We start from the raw sequence: 15,255 nt of genomic DNA, 5'->3' as shown, positions 1-15,255 counted from the left end.
AAAAAATCAATAAAATATATTTTTTTTAAAAAAGGAAAAGGATAAGAAATTAATACACTAACCCAGAGGTTTCATCTGTTATCTTATATATTCCTCACTCTCTGAAGTGGGTAGATTAAGCCCGGCTTTTAAAATGAGGGCACCAAGTCTCCAAAGGTTGATTTGTCTAAGTTCTTGACCTAGAACAGGGCAGAGCCAGTGCTAGGATCCTGGCCTGTTTGAATTTAGAGCCTTAGCCATATCTGTCTCCCTGCAAGGTGAACCCAAACACCATCTAATGAAGAAGATACCATCACAAAAGTAAAGTATTATGTCTCCTGTATCGAGAGATGATAAGGGAACTAACATTGAGTGTCAACCAAGGCAAATGGTCCAATGCCATGATTAATAATCACAACAGAAACTGCCAGTTATCAAAACAGTCACAGGAATGTAAAGTATAGCATAGAGAATGCAGTCAATAACTTTGTAATAACCATGTATCAGATGGGTACTAGACTTATCTGGGTGATCACTTCATAAATTATATAAATGCTTAATCACCTGAAACTAATATAATATTGTATGTTAACTGTAATTTAAATTTTTTAAAATTTTTTTTAAAAAAGAAAAATCTATGCTAAAATATAATCACAATAAGTCACAATTATTTAGCACAGTACTTACTACCTGCCAACTTACAGTTCTAAGTTCTTTACATACATTAATCTATGAAATCCTTATTACCAATCTTTTGTTTTAGGGACTCTGATAATTCCTATCTTAGAGAAAAGGAAACTGAAGTTCAGAGATGCCAGGCCAACTTGCTCAAAGTTAATTTGTCTATAAAGGCCAAACCAAGGTTTAAACCTAAGTATTCTCTCTTATGTCCATGCTCTTAACTTCTCTGCCCAGTACAGCCCAGTAAGTGACAAAACCCAGATTTATATGGTTCCAAAGCTCATGTTCTCCCTACTATGTCACAGGGATTGCAGATCATATAGACAGAAGCAAAATTACAAAGAAGTCTCTCTAGAACCTCCTCTTCCCTTCAAGAGAAAACCAAGTGTGAGAGACCTGTCACCTAAATCCCAAAAGAGCTATCTATCTAATATAAGACCTTTTTGGCAGGAGTAAAGGGTTGAGTTTTTGCCTTTTACCTGAGTATCAGAGAAAGTAGAACTCAACATCTTTTCACAGAAGAAAGGAGTCAACACAAGATTAAAATTGAACCCTAGTCTGGAGATGGTGAACAACTCGGAGTAATAATCCTGGGCAGCCAGAGTGCATTGAGCACCTAGAAGAGTCAACTTTCAAATAGATGCCAGAAACAGAGGAAGGCTGGGGTTAGAAACAGAGTGCCTAGCATGTGGGGAAAATAACAGCACAATTGGAAAAGGCAGTGATTTTGAACCAAAACAGTGTGCAGGTGATATTTGATTGAGTTGTACACTTGAAACCTGTTTGGTTTTGCAAACCAATGTCACCCCAATAATTTCAATTTAAAAAAAAATCTGGATGTGACAAGTCTGGAGGCTTCAGGGTCCTCACAGTGAAGAGCTGGCTGGGTGAGATGAATAAATCAGTGAAGGAAAGTCAGGGCTGCTTGTGCTTCCTAACAGAAACAAAGGCAAAAAGCAAGGCTTCCAGGGTGGCCAGAAGCAAACACATTGTCCTCTTATTTTACATCTATAATATGATTTAATTACTTTTATTTAGTTATTTGATTTCTTTAATAAAATGTACTTTTTATTTTTTTTAAATATATTTTATTGCTTTTTTACAGAGAGGAAGGGAGAGGGATAGAGAGTTAGAAACATCGATGAGAGAAGCATCGATCAGCTGCCTCCCGCATACCCCCTACTGGGGATGTGCCTGCAACCAAGATACATGCCCTTGACTGGAATCGAACCTGGGACCCTTTAGTCTCCAGGCCGACGCTCTATCCAGTGAGCCAAACCAGCTAGGGCATAAAATGTACTTTTTAAAAAATAAAGCAGCTCTGAGAAATTTACTCTCCTAAGGCTAAACAGACATAACCATTTGTCAACAATAGCTACTAAAATGACTGTACCTATTGTTGTTCCAATTGCAAGCACAACCTTAGTAGGATTATTTAAATTATCATAGGAGTTTTGAAACAATTATTAACTGAATTACCATAATAATATTCATATATGAAAGGACCTTTTGCCTACTTAATTGCTCAATTAACATTTTTCATATGCTGAAAGAGAATAATAACATCTCACTAATAATATCTGTCTTAAAATGAAATATGATCCAACTAGATTATCAACAAGGCCCAGATTTACTTCACATTCTACTATAAAGCTTGTCAAGTATTTTGTGTGAGTGACTGAAAACCTTCCAAGTTATCCTGTGCCAGGACCAAGTAGAAAGGGCTCACCAAGATGTAAAATAAAAGGCAATACCTCATCTTTTCCCGTGAGCAAAGTATTTTCCAAAATCACTCCGGTCTCTGAAACTAGCACTTTCACTCGGTATTGGTTAATGATTCCATTTGGTTGTCGTGGTTTCTTCCAAGTAATTCTTATTTGTGTGGCTTCTACTTCTGCAAGCTGTAAATCAAGTACTGCACCTGGAACTAAAAATGTAAATAAAAATAAGGATGTGGAAATTTTAAAATACATTTTCAAATTTTAAAAATTTTTCCAAATTCTTAATGATTTAAGATCTATAAGAAATTCATCTAGAAAACAGGCTAAAATAATTATTAATTTATCAATAATTAAATATGTATAAGAATCTTTAAATACATGGGTATTTAAAGTTAAATTTCTACACATTGTTCTCAAAAATGAAAATAAGAAATAAGATAACGTGGAATTATTTCCCCAAATCAAAATGTCATAATATTTGTTCCAATAATTACATTAATAAAAAATAACTTCCCAGACGAAGCTGTTTTTGGATGATTAATGCACAATAGAAACCTTGAAGGCTTTATACAAATTATAACAACATACCAAAAAACAACATCTAGAAGACTTGGAATACAATGAAATGTAGTTGGTAAATTCAATTAAGCTATAATTTAATTTATTACATAAGATTGTTTGAAGAGTTGATTGATTTTTATCTGCTTGTTTTAAAAATTAATTACATGAGTCTCAAATTTCAGGCACCCTTACATATTTCAGTAAAGAAAAACAGGGACAAACTAATTGGTTTAAGACCAAGCACCAAATACTTAAAACAAGTTCTAGATCAGTGGTTCTCAACCTTCCTAATGCCTCGACCCTTTGATACAGTTCCTCATGTTGTGGTGACCCCCAAACATAAAATTATTTTCGTTGCTACTTCATAACTGTAATTTTGCTACTGTTATGAATCATAATGTAAATATCTGATGTGCAGGATGTAATTTCATTGTTCGCGACCCACAGGTTGAGAACCGCTGTTCTAGAGATAAAGTCACCAAAAGTGACACCTAGGAAACCTCCAGTGCAAAGGAGTAATGGATCAAGGACACACTGCCCTGGGCCTCTGTCCACATTTTTCATATAACTCAATGTGTGGTTACAAATTCACCCCTCCATCCTGTTTCCTTATCTATAAAACTGGTGTAATTATATCATTCCTGTTACTATGTAAGGTTTCTGTAAAGAACAAGTGATTCAAGAGAATTTATAAAACGTTGGTTCAAGAAAGAAAAAATATGACATAGAAATATTATCCTTTACAATCAGGATGTGGTAACATATTAAATTCATTTTCCTAAGCTGAGGTATTTCACATTAGTAAAGGCTTAGCAAATTTCACTTAGTAGAGAGACACCTTAAAGGGGGGGGGATAATATGAATGGAAAGTTACTCTGTTCCCTTTTAAGATAACATAAAGAAATTAAAAATTAATGTCACAACTTCCATAAATATCCTATATAATAAAACCCTAGGTAGCCGCCCTCACATCATCACAAGATGGCCACCACAAGGTGGCCACCACAAAATGGCCTGCAGGGAAGGGCAGTTAGGGGCAATCGGGCCAGCAGGGGAGGGAAGTTGGGGGTGATCAGGCCATCAGGGGAATGGTTAGGGAGTGATCAGGCTGGCAAGCAGAAGCAGTAAGGGGCAATCAGGCAGGCAGGCAGGTGAGCGGTCAGGAGCCAGCAGTCCTGGATTGTGAAAGGGATGTCCAACTTCCGGTTTAGGCCTAATTGCGCCTAAACCAGCAGTCTGACAACCCCCAAGGGGTCCCAGATTGGAGTGGGTGCAGGCTGGGCTGAGGGACACCCTCTCCCCCATGCATGAATTTTGTGCACCAGGCCTCTAGTTATCTATAATTAGTGAATAGAATCATGCTTAAATTAACCATGAAATTAAACTATATGGCTTTTTCATCCAGTAATTAAGAGTGTTTTCTTTATCTCTATGACATAACCATTTAAAAAGCTCTCTAGATATTGTAATAATATAAATATTTCTAAACATTTTTTTGAATAGTTAATGGCTAGATGGATGAATAAGTCATTTAGGCCGAAGAACATATTATTTGATTATTACAGGCAAGATTCTAGTGTCCAGTGAGGGTAAAATCTGTGCTGAAAAGTGGAGATAAACATAACATGGCTATACATCTGTAATTTGCTAATCCTTTGAATCTTCTATTCTAAAAACATTTTGGTATATCTCTAGATAGAAGGATAACTCTTTAGATTGATCTCCCACAGGAGTTCTAATCTCAAGAGAAAACTGTTCTTTGAAGGGTGGAGGAAGAGTTCTAGGCTAGGATCCCACAATCATTGATTCATTCGTTCATCACTCAACAGAGCACTCATATAGTCACATTGCTCTGAGCACCTGGGGACAGAGGGAGAAATAAGATAGATAAAACATTTTGCACAGGTCACCTCTTATACAAGTTTTATTTCATTAACAGATATTGTCCCCAGAGCTTATTTTTTTATTATCATATTTACTAACACATATTTTTCAAAGGTGGTGAAACTTTCCAATTGACTGAGTAGTGTGAAAACAACTCGGCCATTTAATTAGCAATGCTCCCATTCCACCTTTCTTCCATATTGTATTTTGGCATCACTATGTAGATAAAACCTTAGCCAGTATTGCATAACATATTTATAGAAGAGAAAGGTCATTTTTCTATTTAATTTGAATTCATGTAATGGAATCTCAATTTATGAAGCCAATTTAATGATTGCATTAATCAGATTAATCAGGCAGCTAAACCTTGCCTCCTAGAAAATAAGTGAAATTTGATGTAACAGTTAGTTCCATTTGATGTAACACATTAATGTAGTAGGATACCACAAACTACCCAGTACATAGTTGGCCATCTCTTAGTTAGACAACTGAGGATAGTAGCAGATAGTTTCTTCATCTTCTAATTTAGAAGATGTTTTAATATAACTTGTAAGTATTGCCCCATGATACTAATGCCTAAAATTATGATTCAAGTAAAAATTAAATGGTTCTATATTACCTTAAAAATGTACCCCAAACTTGTATCAGAATGACTGCATACCTATCTTTCTTTTTTCTTATAAAAGAAGAAAAAGCTTAGGGGATAAAGGAAATGAAGTAGACAGTATTGTATCTTATCTTCAGAAAGATATTTGATCTGTTATGCCACAAATTCTTTATACGGAAACCAGAGAAGTGTGGATTAGATCAAGCTCCTTTAATATTGATACCAAATTAACTAAAGAAAATCAAACACACAAGGCAATTAGTTATTGTATTGCAGGGACTATATAAAACTCGAGTCAATACATCTATAAATTTTGCTAATAAATGAGAAACAGAGTTGATTTATGGTTGGTAAAAAATATTCCAAATGACTTTAAGTTTTCAAATAAAAAACTATAAGAAAAAACAAAATGAAGACAAATGACACTGGGTAAAGAAAATACATTAAAATAATTTTTACTATTATGGAGCAAATTCAATTTCCATTAGAAATACATTGTAAAAAAAAGCTATTGAAAAATAAATGTCACTGAAAATCCTGAAAAACACAAAGTTGACAGTCTCTCAGTGATTTCCCTACAAAAAGTTTTACTACCATTTGCAGAAAGTAGCAAGTTGAAATCACTGAAAACAAAAGTCTAACTTCTATAGCCTATTTATGGGGAAGTAAATATGGCTTCCAATACTTTGTCTGCTTTATATGATGTTAAACTCATTACAAAACATGTGACACTAGTGATAGAAACGTTATTAGGCGATATTGAAGCAACAAAGTTTACTTAAGATTTGTTTTTGTTGTTAATCCTTTCCATTTATTTATTTTATTTTTTTAGAGAGAATAGAAGGAAGGGAGAGGGAAAGAGAAACATTGATGTGAAAGAGATACATTGATTGGTTGCCTTCCACATGCATCCTGACCTGCAACCCAGGTACGTGCCCTTGACCAGGAATCAAACCTGCAGAGCAGACAGAGGCTCTAACCAATTAGCAACACCGGCCAGGGAACTTAAGGTTTTTTAAGCCCCATACAAATAATAAGAAAATGCTGTTGTCTATGTTCAGGAGCACTGTCTCATTTTGCTATCTCTTATTTGGGTAACTCATGACATTTTGTAGCATTGGAGATTATTAAGTTACCATTTTTTCCTCAAAATCATCTTTTTCATCCTTATGTAAAAATCTGTTCAGTAAAATAGTAAGCAAATATAGGAATCTTATGAAATATATAGTACCACTGCTATAACAACATGACATTGATTTTTCTTTGATAATCAAAGTATACTGTAGACCATAATATTCTCAGTGTTAATGAAATCAGCCCAATTGCAATGTAATTGCAGATATTATTTTCTATAAGAGTAAATTCAACATTTTTCTATGAATATATAGAGATTTGTTAGAGCCCCAGTTGTTTTAAAAATTTGTCCTAATGAACAGACTGAGGAATCTCATAGGGAAGGCTTGGGAGGGTGGTAGTTGGGAGGGATCAACCAAGAACTTGCATGCATATATGAATAATCCATGGACACAGACAATACGGTGCTGAAGGCCTGAGGTAGGGGGCAGGGGGCAGGCTAGAAGGGATCAATGCGCGGAAGAGGAGAGACATATGTCATACTTTTCTACAATAAAGATTTTTTAAAGTTTGTCTTAATGAATTTTTAAATAGATTTATAACCTGCTTTTAAATATGGAGAAGAAAATAGAGTAATCTAACTTAAGAAAATAAATTGAGTAACTTTAAAATCTATTCTCTGTTGTATCAATAAATGAAAAAATCATCTAAAATTGAGAGATCAATTTTAATTGAAAGAATATAGTTCTTATGAGTTATTAGAGTATTCTCATATAGTTTAAAGATTCCTATATTACAAAGTTTAACTAGTGGGACCAGGATTCATTAATGTTGTCAGAAGTAGAAATCTACATTCACTGCATTAGAAGAGTATTCCAGCGAAGCCCTTCCTAAGGTTGAACCATCCCCAAGCACTCCATGGAGGAAGGCTGGCATGCAGAAGTTAAGAACCATGTCATTCCTGCCCTTACTGGAGTCCACCTGTTGTCAATGGACCCTCCTGAGATCCAAACAGATGTGGTCTATATGGTGAGTAGCCCAAGAAGATAGTAAGATAAAACTCAGGGTAAACTGTTTGCTGCACAGGGCAAATAGAGTCATTTATTGAAAATAATTCGGTGTGAAAAATAACTCATGTAAAATATATTGAACATTGTCCCTAAAATTATACTTATTATTTTGTGACTAAAAATGCAGAAATAAAAGGGAAATGAATGTTTACATGATATTCGAAATAAACAACATGGGATTGTATGTAGCAATATTTTCTATTTCTCTGTAGGCCAAGAACGATGACAATAAAACAATCTTATATTGTGGATTCAGAAGCACCAAAACTGGTTTGACTTGAAAGAAGACAAAAGTTTTTAATTATTTAATTGTATAACATAAAGAAGAGAAATTAGCTGGTCAATAAGCTTGGTTGAGAAAGAGCTATCGCAATCAAACCCAAGCACTCTGGTGTGATGAGGGCCAGGGAGCTCTGCTGTGCTTGACAGCTATCCATAAATCTGTCCCGCTTTCCTGGAAATGCTTAAGAGCAGTTTTTAGGTGGAGACGAGGAAAAATTAAGGTCTAGTGGAGAAGACATATAAAAGCCAAAACTCTTCTAATAGAAACACGAAGGAAAAAAATTAATAGAAAAAAAATGAGAACATTTTGCTTATGTGTATGCATCTCTTTCTTAATCGGTGTATTGAAACCATATATGCATTAGCATTTTCATTTGAAAGTGATATAAAACATAATTTGTATGTTCTTTAAACAATAAAATATCATTTCACTGTTTTTTGAAGGGAAGTACATAATTCCCTAATGGTTGCTGCCCTCTAATGGTCAAATACTTGATTGGATATATTTGATGAATTCATGCCCAATCTTGTGTGTGTGTGTGTGTGTGTGTGTGTGTGTGTGTGTGTGCTGTATGCATGCCCATGTATGTTCCCACATGAATGTATTTAATTTATGTTACTGTATGTTATCTTTCACACAAGTAAAATATGTAAAATTTTTAAAGTGTTAATGTGATTGTGAAAAAAAAATATTGTATTCTTTTCAGTTATACAATCCCTAAATAGAAATAAAGACATTTAACAAGTTTGGTGTAGGCCAAAAAAAAAAATGTTATAAAAGAGTATGGTAACATTTTTTAAACATTATACTTCACCTAAAACTGTGATGTTTACAAGATACAAATAAAAGTGTTTCTTTAGGAGAAATATTGTTTTAATAATTTCAGTATATGCTTGTAAATTAGTATTATGCACCCTCTAGGATTCCTTACTTGCTTAAAATATCCTCTTCATTATAAACATATTTTGTTACAGGCAATGGGGATATGGATTCCTCTGAACATTAATCTGTGAAAAAATATATATTCTACATCAAATAATGTGAGTTAAACAATGTTAAATGTATTTGTTTAAGATTTCTTGAGGTTTTGCGAATATTCATTGGGAACAGGTCTGTTACTGCATGTAGTGTGTTTTCTAACCTCTTATTATGAAGTATGCTGTGGGTTCAATGTTCTGAGGAACATATGTTTAGAATGTACTAGGTAGCCACCTGATAAGGAAATAACATGAATTAAATACATATGTAGTGTCCTAAAAAATGTATACACACTTCAACAGCTGGAAGCTCAATTTTGAAAATGAAATGTATTTTAATAAACACTGATTTTATAATTACTCAAAGTGTGGGTGTACATTTCTTGGGACACCCTATATAAGCCAAATAGCTTGTAATATAATGTTTAACCAATGCAACAAAATTCACAAGCAGAGCAAAAACATCTAATTAATACACTAAAGGAGGTGTTCTTACCTTCTGGGGGAGTGAATACTGAAATATTTGATTTGGGTCCAACCCCTGCACTGGTTTCTGCAGCAACATATACATCATACATTGTAAATGGTGTTAGGTTAGTGAATGCAAACTTAAGGTCTTTTGTGCTGTTATCCAAAATCCGACCTGAAAAAAGCAAAATAAGATACCTGTGGATTATTTTCTCATCAAACATGTAATCATTCTCACATAAAAGGATACAGCCAAGAACAGCATTTATAGTGCTAACTTGTGCATTGTTTTTTAATACAATTTATTTTTGTTGTTAATCCTCACCAGAGGATATTTTTTCCATTGATTTTTTTTTAGAGAGAGTGGAAGAGAAGAAAGTATGGGGGGAGGTGGGGGAGAGAGAGAGAGAAACACGATGTGAGAGACACACGTCAATTGGTTGCCCCCCGCACCTGCCCCGACTGTGGCCTGGATCAAACCTTCAGACCAGCTACATGTCCTTGACTGGGAATCAAACCTACAACCTTCCCATGCATGGGCAATGCTCTAAGCACTGAGCATACTGGCCAGGGCACTATAACGTTTAAATATATTTTAAACATTTAGTTTAATCGTGCATTGTTATCAATTTAATTAAAATAACTAAAATAACATGAAAATTATCCAGTATTTAAATGATTTTTATTAAATTATAAAGTCCTATTCAATTCCCATGTTATTTTTTGACATATTTTAAAGGAACACATTAGAACTACTAGATTTAATAAATCAATTTATAGCGTAGTAGAATATAAAATTAATACCCAGAAATCTATGGCATTTTTATACATGAACTCTCAGAAAGGGAAAACAAACAAACAACCCCATTTACGATTGCAACAAAAAAATTTAGATACTTAGGAATAAACTAAACCAAGGAGGTAAAAGACCTGTATTTGGAAAACTACAAGACACTGAAAAAAGAAATAGAGGAAGATATATGCAAGTGGAAGAATATACCATGCTCATGGATTGGTAGAATCAACATCATTAAAATGTCAATACTAACAAGGCAATCTGTAGATTCAATGCAATTCCTATTAAAATACCAACAGCATATTTCACAGAGCTAGAACAAATTCTCCAAAAATTTATATGGAATCAAAAAAGACTTCGAATAGCTGCAGCAATCTTGAGAAAGAAAAACAAAGTTGGAGGAATCACAATACCAGATTTCAAGTTGTACTACAAAGCCACTGTATTTAAAACAACCTGGTACTAGCACAAAAACATGCAAATAGGCCAATGGAACAGAACAGAGAACCCAGAAATCAACCTAAGTCATTTTGCTCATTTAATATTTGACAAAGGAGTCAAGAGCATACAATGCAGTCAAGACAGTCTCTGCAATAAATGGTGTTGGGAAAATTGGACAGACACATGCAAAAAAATAAATAAAAAAAATGAAACTAGACCACCAACTTAACACCATACACAAAAACAAACTCATAATGGACAAAGGACTTAAATGTAAGACGGGAAACCATAAAAATCTTAGAAGAATCTGTAAGGAGCAAAATGTCAGACATATGTCCTAGCAATATCTTTACCAATATAGCTCCTAGGGCAATGGAAACTAAAGAGAAAATAAACAAATGGGACTACATCATAATAAAAAGCTTCTGCACAGCAAAAGAAACCATCAAAAAAACAATAAGAAAGTCCACTGCATGGGAGAATATATTTGCCAATGTTATATCTGATAAGGGCCTAATCTCCAATGTTTGTAGGGAATTCTTATATCTTAACAAAAGGAAGATAAACAATCCAATCAAAAAATGGGCAAAGGACCTCAATAAACACTTCTCCAAAATGGACATACAGTAGGCCAAAAGGCATATGAAAAAGTGCTCCAAGTCACTGATCATCCCAGAGATGCAAATCAAAATGACAATGAGGTACCACCTGTAAGAATGGCTATCATTAACAAATCAACAAACGGCAATTGTTGGCGATGATGTGGAGAAAAAGGAACCCTCCTCCACTGCTGGTGGGAGTGCAGACTGGTGCAGCCACTGTGGAAAACAGTTTGGAGTTTCCTCAAAAAATTAAAAATGTAACTCCCATTTGACCCAGTGATCCCACTTCTAGGAATATATCCCAAGAAATTAGAAACACCAATCAGAAAGGATATATTCACCCCTATGTTCATAGCAGCACAATTTACAATAGCTAAGATTTGGAAACAGCCTAAATGCCCATCAGCAGATGAGTGGATTAAAAAACTATAGTACAGCCCTAACCGGTTTTGCTCAGTGGATAGAGCATCGGCCTGAGGACTGAAGAGTCCCAGGTTCGATTCCAGTCAAGGGCATGTAACTTGGTTGTGGGCACATCCCCAGTAGGGGGTGTGCAGGAGGCAGCTGATCAATGTTTCTCTCTCATCGATGTTTCTAACTCTCTATTCCTCTCTGTAAAAAATCAATAAAATATATTTTAAAAAACTATGGTACATCTATGCAATGGAATACTATGCAGCTATAAAAAGAAAGAACTCTTACCATTTGCAACAGCATGGATGGACCTAGAGAGCATTATGCTAAGCAAAATAAGCCAGCCAGAGAAAGATAAGTATCACACGATCTCACTCATATGTGGAATCTAATGACCAACATAAACTGATGAACAAAAATACACCCAGAGACACAGAAACATCGAACAGACTGTCAAATCTCAGAGGGAAGGCGGGGGCCGGGGGGGGGGGGGGCGGGTAGAGGGGGGAAGAGATCAACCAGTGAACTCATATGCTTATATGCATAACCAAGGACACAGACAGTGGGTGGTGAAGGCTTGGGGGTGGGGGAGGGGTGGGAAAGGGTAATGGGGGGAAAAAGGGACATATGTAATATTTTCAACAATAAAGATTTATTTTTAAAAATCAGTGACAGTATTTTGTATTCAAATTTAGTCAATTATAATGCTAAATATTCTCATTTTCATCTATAGAAAATTTTATTTAGAAAACATTTCTAATTTAGTTTCTGAGAAAAATTCCTCAGTAGTCCAGCATCAAAATTCCTTAAATCCTGAACTTTTCCACTAAATAGTTCTTTCACCTTCTTTCTGTAGTTGAAATCTGACTGTCCCCTCTAAGTGTCACTTCTGTTCCCTTCAGCCTTCCCAATAGTGGTAGTCTATTTTTCCCCAGAGACCTTACGACATGATTAGCCTTTCAGATGTGGTGTTTTCCTTGTTCCTCGTTACCCTGTCATAGGCCATTCTAGCTCCCTCCTTATAAAAGCCTACAGTTTTAAATATGACGTTATAATGAAACCCACTAGCCCTCATTGTTGTAGTGATCTTCTAACCCCAGGGTTACTCACCTTCATTCTGGATGGAGTACCTACAACTTCAATGTCACTTTCTTTAATGCTACCATCTTAATTTGTGGTGATTTCAATATTCCTAGAGATAATCCTTAAACTACTTTGAGCTCTCTTTAAGTAATCTAGTCCCGCACTCTAACTCAGTCACTCTCTCATGGCCATAACTTGGTTATCACTATTACCAATAACTGCAAATCCTCCATAATCTCAATTTCATTCAACTTTCTGATCATTCTTTCTTATCTCCTATTCAGTTACTCTAGAACCCTGAAATAAAAATTCTTTGAGTCTATTGAGACCTCCAACCCATTTATTTTATCACCTCTTCTATTTTATTTTGTTTGGTCCTTTACCACTTGATTTCCTCAATGTCACTGTCAATTATAATCACTGCCTGACATAAGTCTTCAATTCCCTTGCCCTTCTCTTGTTGAAGGGAGCTGGAGAAAAACACAAACCACTCTGACTGGTATCACTCTATTCATTACTTCATCTCAAATGAACTTATAATGGCGCCTAGCACCTTACTCAATTCCCAGTCCTATCACTCCCTCTGTTCTTCTACATGATTATTTTGTACTTTCTATTCCCTCTTCTGAGTTCAAAAGTCTGTCTGCTCCATCATCACTCAGAGTTGATAGTCTTGCTTCTCATTCCATTAAAAAAATTAAATCAGAAAAGATCTGCCACAGACTCCCACCAACAAAATTACCTATTTGCCAGCCTCTGTACTCAAATATTCTGCCTTACAGTCTGTCACTATGGACAAGCTATCTGTATTCTTATCTCAAATCAATCCCTACATTTAAGCAAAAGATCTCAACTTCTGTCTACACAAAAACATCTTCCCAATAATTCTTGCCTTTCTTATATCATTAAGTTTTTGTTTCTTTCTTCATTCACATCAGACAACAAACAAGAATTATTTGTTCTTTATGGGGGGAACCCTGTTAACTCTGCTTACCCCTACCCCAATCTCTGCTTCCTTTCATTGCTTCACTTTGCAGCAAAACTCAAGAGTTGTCTGTTACCCACTACTACAATGTTCTCCCATTGAATCCATCCCACTCAGTCATTTACCCACACACTTCATCATAACTGTTCTTGCCAGATTGTTAATGACCTCCACGTTTTTAAATGCAATCGTTACTAAATGCATCTTACTTGATTTATCAGTTTTACAGATGAAAGATTACCTTGTCAATGTTTTGCAAAATAATACCAAAACATACAGAAAAGGTATGTCTCTGTATTGTGTTTGTCTCTGTTTTTCAGAAAGAAGAAAGGGTTGAGAGGAAAGAAAGGACTACCATTTTTTAAAAAACTGCAAGTATTTCAGAATTTTAGGAGCATGGGTACTTAAGAATGAAAAATAAAGGTTACTCATATGATTCATGAGATTCATAAAAGTTTCACAATGAATAATTTGGAATTCTATTTTTTCATTCTTCCAAATAAATAATAATATGTGAGTTTATGTTATTTCATTGTTATTTGAATTTAACTTCTCTTGTATAACCATAGATCTCAAATTAGGAAACAATTTTAGATTTTTTTAATTAACTCCCAATAATACAGTATTTCAACCCCTCGAAATATCTATGACAAATGGATGCCAAAGTTCTCCTTGTTCACAAAGATGGAGAACTTGACACTTCATAAAGCTGCTCATATTATTTTCAGAGAGCTCTAACTATTAGAAATGGAGTCTTTATTCTAAGCAGAAATCTGATTTAGTATCATCGAAGACTATTGTTCTTCATAAATATATTTGTAATCAGAATAACTCAAGGTCCTCTTGTTCAAATATGAAGACATATAGGGTGTCACAAAAAATGTATACACACAATAATTATAAAGGCAGTGTTTATTAAAATACATTTCATTTTCAAAATTAGGCTATCAGCTATTAAAGTGTATATACATTTGGGGGGGGCTCTTTATATCTCCTCTAATACTTTTCTTCATGAGGGGTTATCTCTAGTTCAGCTCGTCCTCAACAAATATAAAACATGGATAGTGTTTTGCCATCCTTACACTTATTTATGGTTTTAAACAAAAATTTCAAAGAGCCTCACCTTCCTTATTACTTTTCAATTATTTGCTTCATTTACAGGGTCTTTTTAAAAGGAGTCTGATACTTTTGCCCTAGCCGGTTTGGCTAAGTGGATAGAGCGTCGGCCTGTGGACTGAAGGGTTCCTGGTTCAATTACAGTCAAGGACACATGCCCGGTTGTGGGCTCGACCCCCAGTAGGGGGCATGCAGGAGGCAGCCGATCAATGATTCTCTCTCATCATTGATGTTTCTATCTCTCTCTCCCTCTCCCTTCATATCTGAAATCAATAAAAAAAAAATTAAAAGTAATAAAAGGAGTCTGATACTTTTAAAAAATTGATACCAGTAACATATTTTATAATATTCTTATTCTAAAAGGTAAACACAAAACCAATTTAAGACTTACCTGATGGCCCATATAATTCAACTCTATAACTAAATTTCCCGGTTACTGTCATTGTGGATCAACATGAAATTGAAAAGGACTTTCCTGTAATGTTGCCTGTTACACAGTTTTGTGGTGGTCCT

At 34.9% G+C, this 15,255-nt stretch overlaps 1 protein-coding gene across 1 annotated transcript in view; it reads right to left on the bottom strand.

The window, feature by feature from the left end:
- The window catches only part of PTPRQ (protein tyrosine phosphatase, receptor type Q), a 202,239-nt gene that overhangs the window by 171,085 nt on the left and 15,899 nt on the right, over positions 1 to 15,255 (bottom strand). Inside the window, exons 8-10 of the mRNA XM_023749759.1 lie at positions 15,134 to 15,253; positions 9,334 to 9,480; positions 2,415 to 2,587 (exon numbers count right to left, since the gene is read on the bottom strand). Of these exons, the coding sequence (XP_023605527.1) occupies positions 2,415 to 2,587; positions 9,334 to 9,480; positions 15,134 to 15,185 (372 nt within the window). The 5' untranslated portion in view covers positions 15,186 to 15,253. The remainder of the gene's footprint in view (positions 1 to 2,414; positions 2,588 to 9,333; positions 9,481 to 15,133; positions 15,254 to 15,255) is intronic.

Source organism: Myotis lucifugus, unplaced genomic scaffold, assembly GCF_000147115.1.
Source record: "Myotis lucifugus unplaced genomic scaffold, Myoluc2.0 scaffold_9, whole genome shotgun sequence".
Classification (NCBI taxonomy): Eukaryota; Metazoa; Chordata; class Mammalia; order Chiroptera; family Vespertilionidae; genus Myotis; species Myotis lucifugus.
Note: the sequence above shows the minus strand (reverse complement) of the source record. Positions and strands in the feature narration are given on the sequence as shown.